General features: G+C 37.1%; 1 protein-coding gene across 1 annotated transcript in view; it reads right to left on the bottom strand.

Moving 5' to 3' along the window:
- Positions 1–15,225, bottom strand: part of LOC136252145 (ubiquitin-like modifier-activating enzyme 1) — a 571,137-nt gene that overhangs the window by 122,136 nt on the left and 433,776 nt on the right. The window contains exons 27-36 of the mRNA XM_066044535.1: positions 14,443–14,507; positions 13,725–13,770; positions 13,526–13,669; positions 13,398–13,472; positions 13,154–13,217; positions 8,486–8,557; positions 7,064–7,120; positions 5,443–5,609; positions 5,225–5,311; positions 4,042–4,146 (exon numbers count right to left, since the gene is read on the bottom strand). Coding sequence (XP_065900607.1) covers positions 4,042–4,146; positions 5,225–5,311; positions 5,443–5,609; positions 7,064–7,120; positions 8,486–8,557; positions 13,154–13,217; positions 13,398–13,472; positions 13,526–13,669; positions 13,725–13,770; positions 14,443–14,507 — 882 coding nt within the window. The remainder of the gene's footprint in view (positions 1–4,041; positions 4,147–5,224; positions 5,312–5,442; positions 5,610–7,063; positions 7,121–8,485; positions 8,558–13,153; positions 13,218–13,397; positions 13,473–13,525; positions 13,670–13,724; positions 13,771–14,442; positions 14,508–15,225) is intronic.

Here is a 15,225-nt window from a genome sequence, read left to right on the forward strand (position 1 = left end):
TTTTACAATGCATACATGTAATCAGCTAGCTAGCTAACTTTTTATCATTTGGGAACAAGGGTTAAGTCAGGAGTCTTCTTGGTATTCCCAATAAACTGCTTTAGCAACTAACAACAGATATTGAACTTTAAAAAATACCATTCCACCATTCCAGTAGTCCATTCCACTGTTTATACACTCCCCCTGAAACATCACTACACATGTAAACATCACTACAAGCTTAGTACTTGCAAAAAAATATGTAGTCTTTGGTACATACTAAAAATGGAGGCAATTCGTTTCAAAACATGAATAAACACTACCCAGGGAGAAATGATGTGCAAGACTTGCAGTTTACAAGCAAGATTCTTGCACGGAAATGTCCCTTTCCTTTGCAAGCAATGCACATGTAGCTTACATGTACTTGCATGTTTCTTACAAGTCTTGCATGGAAAATGTCCCTTTTCTTGCAAATTTCTTGCAAGTCACTTGCAGCCTTAAAGAATCTTGCAAGTCATTTCTACCTGGGTATAGACCGTATCTTACATTACCTTGTTTGTGAAGCATAGGCAAAGTCAATGGTATGAGCTCAGAGTAACATATTAGAATACACTCTTTGTCTCTTGACTAAGACAGTTTCTGTAAAAGCAAATACAGATCAATTATACACCACACGTACAGTACGGAACTTAATAAGGAGACGTATACACTATGGAACAGTACTCAAAAATTTATCAATTCATGGAATAGACAATATATGCACAACCCCAGTCTGTCGTATTTTCTAATAAACATGTGACAAACCCTACCTCAGAATTGTAATCAAGAAACAATAGTCCTGTAGAACCATCTGCAACCAGGATCAAAATCAAATCAAGTGATCAAGAGGTAAATTAGCACTGAATCGATCGATCAAGATGTCCTAGAAAGTGATGGTTAAGCTAGCTCGAAAACAAAATGATAATTTACGACAAAAATATGCTAAATTATCAAGCAATCAAGGCTGTTTTTAAGGAGAAATCAAATGATCAATGTATATTTCCATCAATCAAAAACCTTGATCCCAGTTGCAGATGGTTCTACAGGACTACTGGTAGTGAACCGCTTGTTATAATCGATGAAGAACGATAACAATCAAATTGAATGCTAATAGTGGAATGTGCAAACAACGTTGGGCAGTAGAGTTAAAGGAGTATACCAGAACACTAGCCAGCCAACCTTTAGTCTCTTGATTGACTTTTTATAGCAAATATCATTGTATAGATACGCATGTGATTGGAATGCATTCTTTTGGACCATTCTTTTGGACCATTCCTCCTATATGGAAGAACGGCTATGCCGAATATAGGAGTTTAAAACCAAATTCAATTCAATTCAATTTTTGGGCTGGTCCCCTGGACACATCAGACACTGTCTGTCTGTCCAGTAAATTAATAGTACTTCCCTGCAAGAACTAATAGAACCTGTGACTTTCACTGTAAATTTGTTGATGCTCAAAAACCTCAGTATGTGTAATACAGTAGCTGACAAAATAAGGACCTCAATCAAGACATCTTGATCCACTTCCCCCTGCAATCATTTATCACATAGTGTCTAAACAGCATTCTGATTCTTAAAAACAATAATAATAATTTAAACATCCTATAGCGTTAACTAGTGCACACAACACAGCAGACAAGATGATCCAGTTACTAACGGAACTTGTACTTGATGTAGGGCACCTCAACATCTTCACCATCCTCACCATCACAACAGATCTCAAACACTAAATTGTTCACATATGATGGAATCTTCTTCTTTGATACCTTCTGAACCACCTCTGTTAACCTGTAGGAGGGGTGTGTGATGTGGTGGTGTGCATTAAATGGAATGATATATGTACAGTAACATTATGACTACGTCTAACATGGATATCACCCATTATGTGACAGTTGGCACATCCCTAGATAGCTAACTCCACCAAGTACCCTGCTGGGGTGTTGACCCACTGACCCAAAGTCTACAAGAGTACCATTAACAAAACCAGCTGGCTAATCTCCAGTTTCAAGGTTCCCATTAATATGGATGGAGCAAGTTTCCTGCTCCAGGGACATTTTAAGACATCAAATCTGGGACCAATGCAGTAGTCAAGAGATTGGAGCATCCAGAGAAGACAATATACATGCACATAATTATATACATACACAACACACATAAACTCACGGCATGGTAAGGCACTCTTTTCTCTTCTCTGCTTGCATAAAGAAGGAATACAACAAAGATATTCCCAGTGTTACCATGGTGATCTCCAGTTTATGTGTATTCTAATAAAATCACACACCAGATAATCACTAAACTATTAGAATACACTAGATACACCTTGAAGTGGTCAATGAGATCTTGTAGAGTCATCTCTGAACCATCCTCCTTTTTACTGTCTAGTTCAAAACGATCCCACAAATTGAACTCCTTGTCACTGTACTGTGAACCAGACAGTAATATCATGGTGGGCATTAGTTGGGGTAAAACATACTACCATATAGTAGAAAACTTTGGCGGCATAAAACATTGGCAAACTGTCATTTTATTCGCCAATGTGTAGTCACACATGACAAAACATGGTGATCGCTAAAGTATCACTGTATTTGCCAATAGCTATTAGAGGTGTACCAATAGGGGGTTTTGGCATGTACTGATACCTGATATTGATGCCAACAAAAGAAGCCGATAACTGATAGTCGATCTGATATTTGCATTATAGTTTTAAGCAAACAAAAGTGCATGTATCCATTGCTATACTCTGCCTGTGGTGATAAACAGCTTGGGTTTCTTTTGTGATTAGGTACCCACAAACATTTTTATGTATACTCCCATGAAGCCTAAACAGATATTTCTGCATTACTCCACATTCTAATGGCTTGTGAGAAAGCTGGTACAACAAGTTTCCTTGGTTATCCTGTGACCCTTCTTTTTATTACAAAGGTACTCTATAACTGTTTCATTTGTAAAGACTGTGATAAGTTTTCCAGCACCAACACTAGAATCACATGTATTTGTATGACTTCTCGTAGCATAGTGCTTGTTATAGATTGAACAATAAGCTACTGGCACTAAAGAGCCACATGAATAATGCAGAAACCAATGCATAATCTGTTTACGTACAAACTATTGCTATTGTATAAATATCAGTAGCGATATCGGTCCTCCTGTTGTTCTGTACCGATACCGATATTGATCATATCGGTGGCCGATATTTTAGCCGATCCGAATATCGGTGAACCTCTAATAGCTATAACCAAGTTTTATGCCACTAAATTGTCCGTATGGTAGTAACCACACACTGTGCATAAATTAAATAATGGGGATATACCGTATTTACTTGGTTAAACGCCGCAGCTACTATTAGCCTAAGCTCTAAAATTGATGCAGCTACTATTCAAGGGTGGCTACCACTCGAGGGTGGCTACTATTCAAGGGAGGCTACTATTCAAGGGTGGCTACTATTCAAGGGTGGCTACTACTCGAGGGTGACGTTTATTGTACTTGAGCACTTATTACATGCGGCTACTATTTAATCCAAAGCCAAATTCAAAATACTTTGCCATGTGTTTAGCGAATTGTCTTCGCACCTACAGTGTGATTTATGGTAACCTGTGCCATACAGCGCAAACGTATTCAAGGGCGTGCATGAGGGTATGCATTAAAATAATTTACGAAGATGTAACGATGGGAGATGCTGTCACTTATGAATGTTTCATTGAATTTGCTGTTAGAGGACATCATGTTTATTAAGCTATATGGAATCCTGTTATACGTGAACTTGATTAATAGCCACCGTGTTTATTCAAGGGCAGCATCTATACTCACAATTGAAACATTCATTGCGGCCACTATTCAAATGCGGCAACTATTTGAGGTTCGGCATTTAATCAAGTAAATATGGTACATTTGGCAAATGGTTGACTGTTAATATGGTTGCCAATTATTGACATTCTTTAATGAGAATTAGAATTGTGACAAATAAGGCTGGACTCACCATCACACCACTAATATGGTATACTACTAGTACAATTTTCTACCTACTTTTTTCTTAGGAGCAGGAACTGGTTCAGTGAAGGCAAAAAATGGCAGAGCAAGATTAATGAAGCCATTCTTGTATGTGCCAATCTTCTCACATTTGTTGATCAGCTGAAATGGAATACAACAGATACATGATGGTATGTTACAAACTCAACAGATAGGCAGACACTAACTTGTACACTACACACAGAAACAAACACACCACACACATACAGTTATATGTGTACACACTAGAGATGTAACAATATACTGTACTGTATCATTAAAATAGTGATACTGTACTGATGATGCTGTACTGATACAAAGTCAAATTGTATCACATATTGTGATATATTGACATATCGTGGCCTGTTAACTTAGACATGTGTAAGATTTTAATGGCTGACAATAAAATTATTTACATTGTAGTTAAACTAAATGGTACTGATGCCTCTTGAAGAAAAATAGGTCCTTAATAAACAACATACACCGATGTGTAGACTCCACTGTGTATTGTCACTGAATTGTGATATAGCAGAGGCAATTACTATATAATAAAAAATTTGGCAAATTTGGTGACTAATAGTATTACAATCGCCAAAGTTTTATCCACCAATTATTTTTAGCAATCACATGAGCAGATTATGTTGAAAGGATGGGTATTGAAGTATCGTGACAGGTATTGTAGGTATTTCCCCAAGCGTTCCTTGCAATTGTCACAAGGTTCATTGTCCCACAAGAGTTCACGAAAATCTAAACATTGCTCTCTACATTACAAGAACGAGTGAATAATGCATACACTTGTACGGTAGCTACCACTTGAATGCAACGTCGCTACGTGCAAACAATTAAAAGACTTGCTAATTAAGAGCTGCGGCTACCGTTTCCATCGTCAGCCATCATCCCTCAATGCAAGGAATAGACTCACGATCAAAACAGCTGCCACACCCCTTAATTGGCGAGTTGATAATCACTCACGTGTAGCTATGTTGCATTTGAGAAGTATAGTTTGTGGTAGCTAAAAAATTCCAGGTTAAGCCCTGTTTGCCAAAGTTTTTTTCGTCAATTTTGCAATAGTGGGTTTTCGCCAAACTTTTTTACCACCGAAGTTTTTTACTATATGGTATATCAATACGTCTACACACTGCATTATTGCAACTCAGCACACTTGTACACACACATAATATGTACACACAGACAAACACACCTTATACATCTCCAGACACACCAACCCAACAACCAGTGAGGTAGTAGTAGCAATAGCAGGAATGATCCTACCAGCTATCAACTTGCTCTGTATAGAGAATAACACAACAATTAATTTATAATTTACAATGTACACTTCCATGGTAGACCTCTTGAATAAAAGCATTGGTCCCAACTCTCAAAGTACACAAAAGGAATCCCCTATACATGTTACATTACCTGATGTTTATCAGCCAGTGTGATGCCATAGCTGGTGGCCCTGAGGTTGGATGCTGACACAATAAAGTCCATATGATAATTAGTGTCATCATCTTTCTCAAACTCTTCAGGGTACATCGTGATCGGTCCAGGGATAGAATCTGCCACTTGTTGTAATTCCTTCTCATCTGATGATATAACAAGAGGTCATGATATAATACAAAATTAATATTATGTACTCTTGACAATAGTACAAACACATATTACAAGTACATAGAAAAATTTGGAATTTTCAATTAGAGTAGGGACCATAGCACATTGATAAAAAGTACTGAAACAAGTTGGAGTAGTGCATAATATTAAATCACAGTAAAACAATAAGAAGTGTTATATCCCTACTGTGCATTTCCATTATGGTATCTTGAGCACCGGTACTGCCTCATTGTCATCAGGGAAAATTGAGGCTGGTTTTTGGGTGATGTTATTTCGTGGGCCACGTCTACTCCTTTGTGTTCCCTACTCAGTACTTATCATACTGTATGATACAGTAGACCTTCAAATCCCCATGGTGTCTGACAATTAATGATAAGTAAACTGTTTGGACAATTAACCCTTAAACCAGCATAGTCCAGAAAACTGGATCTAAACTTACTGAATACGTTTGCCTTACACTAAGTGCTGTAAATTTCGATGTGTACATCCTATGGCTATGCAATTTACATCACTCTACTTGTGATGTAACAACGATTAAAACAATACCTAGGGTTTTACCAAACACTAAACGGTGAGACCAAAACTAGCTGTGTAAGCAACTTACACTAACCCTTTACAAAATTTCATGAAATGATCCATAACTTGATGGTGGTTGTTCCCATCACCTTGAAACAAGTTCCATTAGTTTTGCTATTAAATTTTCTATCAGGCTATATATGACTCACGTCAGTAAACTCACAATCAACGTAACAAGACTTTTAAGCATGGAAATGCAAGTTGCTGTTATTCATTGCTTCATAACAAGTAAGCCACTGTAGTTACAGTGTTCATTTAGACTTCTCCAAGTAGCCCAGTGAACAGACTTTCAATCGATGTGCAATCATAGGCTATAAGAATCAAGTTATCCCACCTAATGTCACCATGCATGCCTGTATTGTGTAAACAAGCATTGCCCAAAAGAATTTTCCAGTGTAAGAAGCAGAGTATCATTTGATAGATCATACAGCTACAACAATAAACACACTCTCACACTTAAAAATACTCTTATTGAACAGCTATTTCAATGAGAAACACTTGTAGGCCATTCAAGTGCCAAGCTACCCGACCACAAGCAGCTAATTGCCTTTAGTACACATATCCAGGCTGTGTTCCAAATAACTGCAGATTCATGTAATACTGCCTCAACAGTCTTCTTTAAAATAATAAATTACAGTAAACCCTCGGCTATCCGACCCATACCTTTGTTTATCCAAAATTAAAAGTATTTTAATTAGGTGCATGTTTTATTAGAGTATTTCAACAGAACTCTGTACATAAATGTATTGGCTTCAGTTATCTAAACACTTTTATCATTGCCGAGAACAAAGGGGTTCAGATAACTGAGGGTTCACTGTATACTATATCACTCAAAGCTCCACCCCTCAATTACCTGTAGCAGCACCAGATGAAGCAGCAGCTTCAGCTTCAGTAGTATCTATCTTAACACCTACAATGAACACAATGACACAATGGATCATGACACATGCTCACACATTCATATGAACACAGACATGACACAACTACATACATGCACACGTGCACATGCATACTAGTGTTGTTTTAGTTAACTATAACTAAAACTAAAAGTACTTTTAGTAAAGCAAATATATATTAGTTAACTAAAACTATAACTAAAAGCAAATTCATATTATAACTAAAACTAAATCTAAAAATAGAAAGAATTAAGAAAGATAACTAAAACCAAAAGATTTTCTTATGCACAACTAAAACTAAAACAACAAAGACAATATAACCATAACTAAATCTATACCTAAAATGAATTAAGAAAGATTACTATAACTAAAACTAAAACTCTTTACTAAAACAACACCATGTTGCTCAGACCACTGCACGTATAAGTTCACATATGTTCTACAGGTGGAACAAAGCACAGAATGAAACTGTACTGCTATATGTAGCATCCAAACATTGATATATGTTATAGTTTGTGACCTGATGGTGGTTCAGTAGCTATAACTAAAACTAAAAGTACTTTTAGTAAGACAAATATATATTAGTTAACTAAAACTATAACTAAAAGCAAATTCATATTATAACTAAAACTAAATCTAAAAATAGAAAGAATTAAGAAAGATAACTAAAACCAAAAGATTTTCTTATGCACAACTAAAACTAAAACAACAAAGACAATATAACCATAACTAAATCTATACCTAAAATGAATTAAGAAAGATTACTATAACTAAAACTAAAACTCTTTACTAAAACAACACCATGTTGCTCAGACCACTGCACGTATAAGTTCACATATGTTCTACAGGTGGAACAAAGCACAGAATGAAACTGTACTGCTATATGTAGCATCCAAACATTGATATATGCTATAGTTTGTGACCTGATGGTGGTTTAGTAGCTATAACTAAAACTAAAAGTACTTTTAGTAAGACAAATATGTATTAGTTAACCAAAACTATAACTAAAAGCAAATCCGTGACATAACCAAAACTAAATCTATAACTAAAATACAACAAAATATTTTACTAAAACTAAATCTAAAACTAAAAAGAAATGGAAAAGATTACTAAAACTAAAACTAAAAGATTTTCGTATGTACAACTAAAACGATTTTAGAAATGTTACTATAACTATAACTAATAGATTTTCACATTTTTAACTAAAACTATAAAATAACACAGAGAATATAACCATAACTAAATCAATAACTAAAAGGAATTAAGAAAAATTACTATAACTAAAACTAAAATTATTGATGAAACTGACTATGACTATAACTATAGCTAAAACTAAAAGTCCTTACTAAAACAACACTAATGCACACACAAACACAAACCTGATTTGGGTTCAAATTTTACTACCTGAACTTTGCAGACTACATCATGGATGTACTTGCGATCATCATTGGCTGAAAATGACATGACATTAAATGTCAGAATATTATCTCATAGTAATACACATCCCATGACCTCATGCTACAGTTATGTCATAGTTGAAGCACCAATGTTTATGTGTATGGAAAATACAACACAAGGGGGCGTGTCAAGAGGCTAATAGCACAACGTGAAGCCGAGTGCTGTATTTGCCTCGAGACGCATAGAAAGATTAGGTAGAATTAGTTTGGATAGTTTTAGTGTTTGACAGTGTCACACATGTGATCCATTGTGCTGTCTGTGTGGGATTGTTGCTTCAATTTTCCATGTCAGACTATCAGTAAGTGTTCATGTTATATATTTCTAGTCATAGAACCAACTGGTAGGCTAATTTTAGTGATTTTCAATGTCATGCACATGATCAATTGTGTTGTTTAAGTGGGATTGTTTTCATAACTTTCCTTACATAACGGCACTGCATAACTGTACTGTATTTGTCTAAGCGTACTGTGTTTGCCCAATTAGCTATCATTATTATTATTACTAGGCCCGGGGCAAATACAACCAGGTACAATCACCAATGGGACAACCTACTAATGGGGCATGTACAAACAGTGCAGGTAGAAAAGATGCACAGTAATACAATTCTAGAGGAATTGACTGGCACATATACATAAGCGATGTATTAGCAGACCATGGTAAGATTGGGATAAAAGCAGAATATTTCAACTGTCTGTCACTTACAACTGATATCTGAGTTATGTGTATATTTAACATGAGCTGGGTCATTTGTACTAAAATGATCACATGATGCCATGGATATGCTGCAAGACCAAAAAAAAAAAAAAAAGGAGAACAAAGAGCATTGCCGATGGCGGCAGACTGTAGCTACATATAATAATAGCAGTTAATAGTAAGCACAACCATGCACATAGCAATTAACAGCCTAAGGGCACATTTTGTGTATGTTGTTTGTTCTCTCCATCAGCGTTCAGTATGTGGGATGCAATTTGGCAGGGCCCATATCAGTGATCAGTCTGGGAACTCCTGGCACTAAAGGAGAGCTATGCATCATCACACAAACTTGCCAGCTGGAAACTGCACCTTCTTCGCACAATAGCCTGCCAGGTGAGGCTTTCTCCCATCCCATACACGAGTGAAGGTAGCCTTGTTACGCGAGACTGAAGAAACAAGACTATCAAAGTGTTTTAACCAACACAAACTAACCTCCAGCGATTAGTAGCAACTTCCAATCATGTTGTTTATTAAGCAAGGGTAGCAACCACTCGTCTTCCAATCGAAAGAGTCGCTGTCACCCACTTTCAAACACAAATGAACAGCAGTTCGGGTGTCTAGAATCCGCCTGATCTATTAATAGTAGGCGTCACGTGCTAACTGTTTTGGTAGGTGTTAAATAGAATTGTTGTACGTTTCTATCACCTTCACGATAACACCCGTCCATTATACGATTGTCTCTTCATACAACATGAATTCTATTCCCGGTGAGTGCGAAGCCTTAGGCCTTGTAGTTTTCTCAAACATTATTTATTTATTTATTATTTATTCATTATTTATTTATTTATTTATTCATTCATTCATTCATTCATTATTAATGACATAATTTTAACCGCATTTTGTATTATCTTTAGTACTTGGTTGTATAATAATTGGTAAAAGGAAAGACAAAGTCTTATAAAACTAATCTCAAATACATCTAAATAAAATCAAACCGGCGGTCATACAAAAATACATCTAATTTAGTCTTAAAGATCAGTACATTAGGTGCAGATACAATTTCGTGGGGTAAGGTGTTCCAATCATTGAGCTAGCCACATAACTGTGCTGTATGACTCGAACAGCACAGTTATGCAGCTAATCGGTACAATGTGTGGAAATAGGCGGCACTTTCATCCTCCTAAGCAAAGTACAATAAGTATATGTTAAAGCATAGCCGCAAGTGATTTATTAGCATCGAGGCCAAGCGCCGAGTACTTTATTTTTCATATAGCATGAGCAAGGCTATGCTTTAAATGATTTATGAAACTTTCTAGTCGTGTAGCTTCACCATACACTAGGACTCGTAATTAACAAGCGTTGCACAAACTATTAGCAGCCTGAACGCACACAAACTAGTTTAACAAAGTAACTCACACGTATTTCACCATAGTTTGGCATAGTAGACGTTCATCGCGTCTCTTGGCAGGTTTTGCTCGCAACCCACAATCGATTCTATTGCGAGTCACATGGTGAAGTATTTCCGTGATATCTCCAGGACTTGTCCGTTTACATTAACAAACGTAACAGCAACATTACCTTCTCCCACCCACCATCGAAGCATTTAGGTATGTCTATAAAATCAATCCAGTGGTGGAACTCGTATTGGCTGGAGTGATTGATCACTCAGCGCGGTAAGGCTATCAGTCTTCACCGGCTTGGGTGATTAGTCGTACTGGCGTGAGCCCCGTAGGCTATTAGCCTACACTAAGGCACGTGGGCAACTGTGCTTTATTGCCCACAAAGAGTGCTTTATTGCACCGCAAAGAGTGCTTTATTGAACGAATAAAGCACTCTTTGCGGTGCAATAAAGCACTCTTTGTGGTCGATGAAGCAGCTGGCCGGCTGAGAGTGTACTTTATGAAATTTAAAGTACACTTTTTCCTTTGATCTCGCCCACGCAAAGTTCTATAAGTTATAGTTAAAGCATTGCCGCCCGTGTGTACGGAAAATACAGCCCGAGGGGGTGTGTCGAGAGGCTAATACAGCACAAGGCAAAGCCAAGTGCTGTACTTACCTCGAGGCACCTCTCAAGTGCTGTATTTTTCATACACACAAGCATAGGCGGTGCTTTAAGTGTTGTTATATTGTACTTCCTGGTCATCTGGCTCGGAGCGATTTTTTCTAGTATTCAAACCACTGCAATTAGGATATCAGTAAGTGTTTATATAATCTACTTCTAGTCGTAGAACAAACTAATAGGACTATTAGTTTGGCTAGTTTTAACGATTTATAATGTCACACATGTGATCAATCATGCTGTCTTAGTGGAATCATGTTTAAATAGCTTCGTAATCAGACAATCAGGAAGTGTTTGTACTTCGTAATCAGACGATCAGGAAGTGTTTGTACAATCTATTTTTAGCTATAAACGAACTGGTAGGATTAGTTTGGCTGGTTTTAGCGATTTACAGCATCTTGCACATGCTGTCCCAGTGGGTTGTTTTCATAACGTTTCTTAAATAAATTCCTGTAATGTATTTGCCCTATTAGCTACATAACTGTACTGTATGACTCATACAGTACAGGTAAGCTACTAATTAGACAGTACAGTATGCAGCATCGCTTTGATCCTCCCATGCAAAGTACAATAAGATACAGTACATGTACATCATACCATATTATGTTACAGCAATGACATGACTACTACATGTAACTTTCAACATGGAAAACTATGCAGGTAGAGCTACCCAAGGATGAGGGTGAACATATCAGGCAAACCACAAGTGGCTGTAGTGTAACTATTACAATGTTATTTTTATACTACTCCATCATGTGCCAATAAACATTTTCTCCATCTAAATATTTTGCTCATGACGAATATAGCCGCCTCTGTAGTTCTACAATACAATTCGAGCATGTAAACCTGCTGTTGAGTAACTCTGCTTCACCAAGGACCACTGGGTCATAAAGCTAGAATCCTGCGGGTGCCATCAACTATACTGAGCTTGAAGTACACATCATGGTATCCTCAAATGTAGTTCAAACAAAACATGTATCCACTATTCCAGAGGATGACTACAATCTGAATTTGTTAGTTAGTTGACTGCTTGATAACTAACAATGGACGCCCGGGCATGGCACACAAGGGGCATGTATTTACCCATGATTTGGCAAATTTAAAGGTAAACAATGATATTAAATTTTTGCTTGATTTGCCAGAGTTTCCCTCCTGTACAGTACAAGCCACAGGATTTATTGAAGGGCTACTACAATGGTTCTTAGATACATACTAAACAAGTTCAGGGGCGGATCCAGACTTATTAAAAGGGGGGTTCCATTCTGGAATTGCAACTTCAAGTTGAAGACCAAAAAAAAAATATGTCATCATCTGCTGACAATGGCTGCCTCTCACCATAGATACCCTCACCAACCATAGGAGGTTGGTCATGCGTCATCATTCATCTCGTGATCTCAAAGGAAGGGTTGAACTAATTCAACCTTCATACCTCTTAATATTCTAAAGGACAGATTGTATAACCATACCAGAGCGTCCCAGTAATATTACAAGCCTTCTCAGTACAATGCACTGCTTTTCTAGCTGTTAAACAAGCCTTAACACATAGAACAATGCTTAGTTGCATAATTTCGCGTCATAGGATTATGACGCGTGACCAACCTCTTCTGCTCACCAACTATATTTCCTTATTTATAACTACATACATAGTCTGCTACACTGCTCCCCTTAAGAATACTGTGACTGCTCTATTAGAGTATCTTGACATTGACTGCTCTATTAGAGTATATCTCGAGTAAGAGAGGCTCTTTCAAAAGTGGGGTTCCATGGAACCCCTTGAACCCCCCCTGGATCTGTCCCTGAAGTGTGACTATAATTCAAATCACAGTGGTAAACTTACGTTTTATCCCATAAATCTTAGCAAATAATATTGATGCAGACACTATAAAGTCCATGTGTAAAGTCTACAGTGATAAGAAGACATGTACTAATGGGAGTACTGCCATGAAAAAAACTTATTATATTTCAGGTCAAATAGGTAGTGGCAAACTTCACAAAAATGATGTATAGTACACTTGAAGCAGAGTTTCATGACCGTTAAATATTTACAGATAACTAATATCACATACCAATGCATTACTTACCTCAGTGGGGTCAAAAATAATTGGTTTGGGGCATCTTTTGGGACTACTACAGAAGGTTTGACCAGATGAAGTTACCTGAAGAGGATAACATTATTACAATTGATTGTGGTGTTTAGTTTACTGCTCACACAATCTGCTGGGAAGTTAAATAACAAATGAGAGATGGTATTGTAGTAATATTCCTGGAACTGATTACGAGCCCATGCTATACAATCATCAAATGATCCCGGTTTGTTGACTATACTGGACTTTAGCTGATGGAGTATTTCCATCTAATGCACACCACATGACATCATTCTGTGTAAGTATCATAAATTGGGCACTAACCGGCTGCATTCCACTCTTCATTGTCTTATTAATAAACTTAGGATCACTAAATTTTAAAAAAAGTTTAGTAACGAACATACACTTTTCACTGCTACTACCCGTATATGTATGCAAAAAACCATCTTAGCAACTGTAACAGTTATAGTCTTATGTAAATACAAACAGCCTGAATAGAGAGAGAGTACCTTTGTGCACAACAAGCCAATGAAACTACATTATCACTGAACACACAGCTAGTGAGGTATGGTTAATGTACACTATTCCATGAGATTTGTAGACACTGATTAGTTATACAAGTCACTGCTTGATAGTGTGACATGTTGTAGCATCACTATTACACACTGATCATGTGTGGGGATCATAAGATATGTGACGGTATATGATGCTGGATTACAACACAACTACATATTAGGAAACAAAGTCTCTCAATGTAGTTGCATTCCGTGAGCAATACCAGTTATGATGATCCAACCACTCCATGCAATTTAAATAAAGAATTGTAGCCAATGAAATTGTTACCTTTATGTTAAACAGCATACTAGTCTTGTGCAGACCAAGGCAGGTAAGGTAAGTCACAAAACTAACAAAATAGTCAAGCATATGATATATCATGTGTGTGCAAGCTCTAAATAGAAGGTTACCATGGAGATGAGACAAAAACAACTCAAATCACTAGGGAAAAAACTTCAATGGTACTAGTACAACACACATCACCAACCTGGCATGCTGGTTAGCATTCTGAGCTGGCTGCACAAACAGTCCTTCAAATATTTCCCTAGCCCACTACAGTAAGAATAATAGCAATAATAGCATACACTTCATGTGTTCTTCCCTTAATCTATCTGACTCTAACATGGCCAGAAAATATAAAATGTACGGCTTAACTAAAGTTGCTAAATTGCTCTAATAGAACAAACACTATCTTCAACAGCAAACACTCTAATAGAACAGTCACGTTCAATACAGGTTTGTCACTGGCACAGTATCACAACACAGTTTATCTAGCACTCCCTCAATCACACACTCTGTTTGATGAAGAAAGGTCACTTGCCTACACCACCCTTCACCATTTTAGCAGCTAACAGGTTCAGATATGTAAGCACAAGATGATCAGGTCATCGTGATCTCATAAATCATTTCTAATATAAGACACACGTGCTATACACCTGTGGTGTATGGTGAATCTCATTGGGGAAGTTCTTCAGGGTACCAAGTGGTATCTTATTGTCAGGAGGGTCTTGAGTGGAGGAGTAACTCTCAGTCTTGTGGGGCAGGACAACTTGTGTGTTCCCCTTAGTACCCAGTACACCTGACTCTAACAGTGGCTTGCATTAGAACACACACCTCCTGTCCATGTAGTTCCCTGTAGGAAAAGTGTACAAGTGTATCAATTGTATTGTATCAATAGACATTTTCAGTATTGTAAAACATTCTGGGAAACACATGCTCTCGATATGTGCTGCATTTAAAGAATTTAAGATTTCTACATAATCATACCTAT

This window comes from Dysidea avara, chromosome 4 (assembly GCF_963678975.1).
Source record: "Dysidea avara chromosome 4, odDysAvar1.4, whole genome shotgun sequence".
Lineage (NCBI taxonomy): Eukaryota > Metazoa > Porifera > Demospongiae > Dictyoceratida > Dysideidae > Dysidea > Dysidea avara.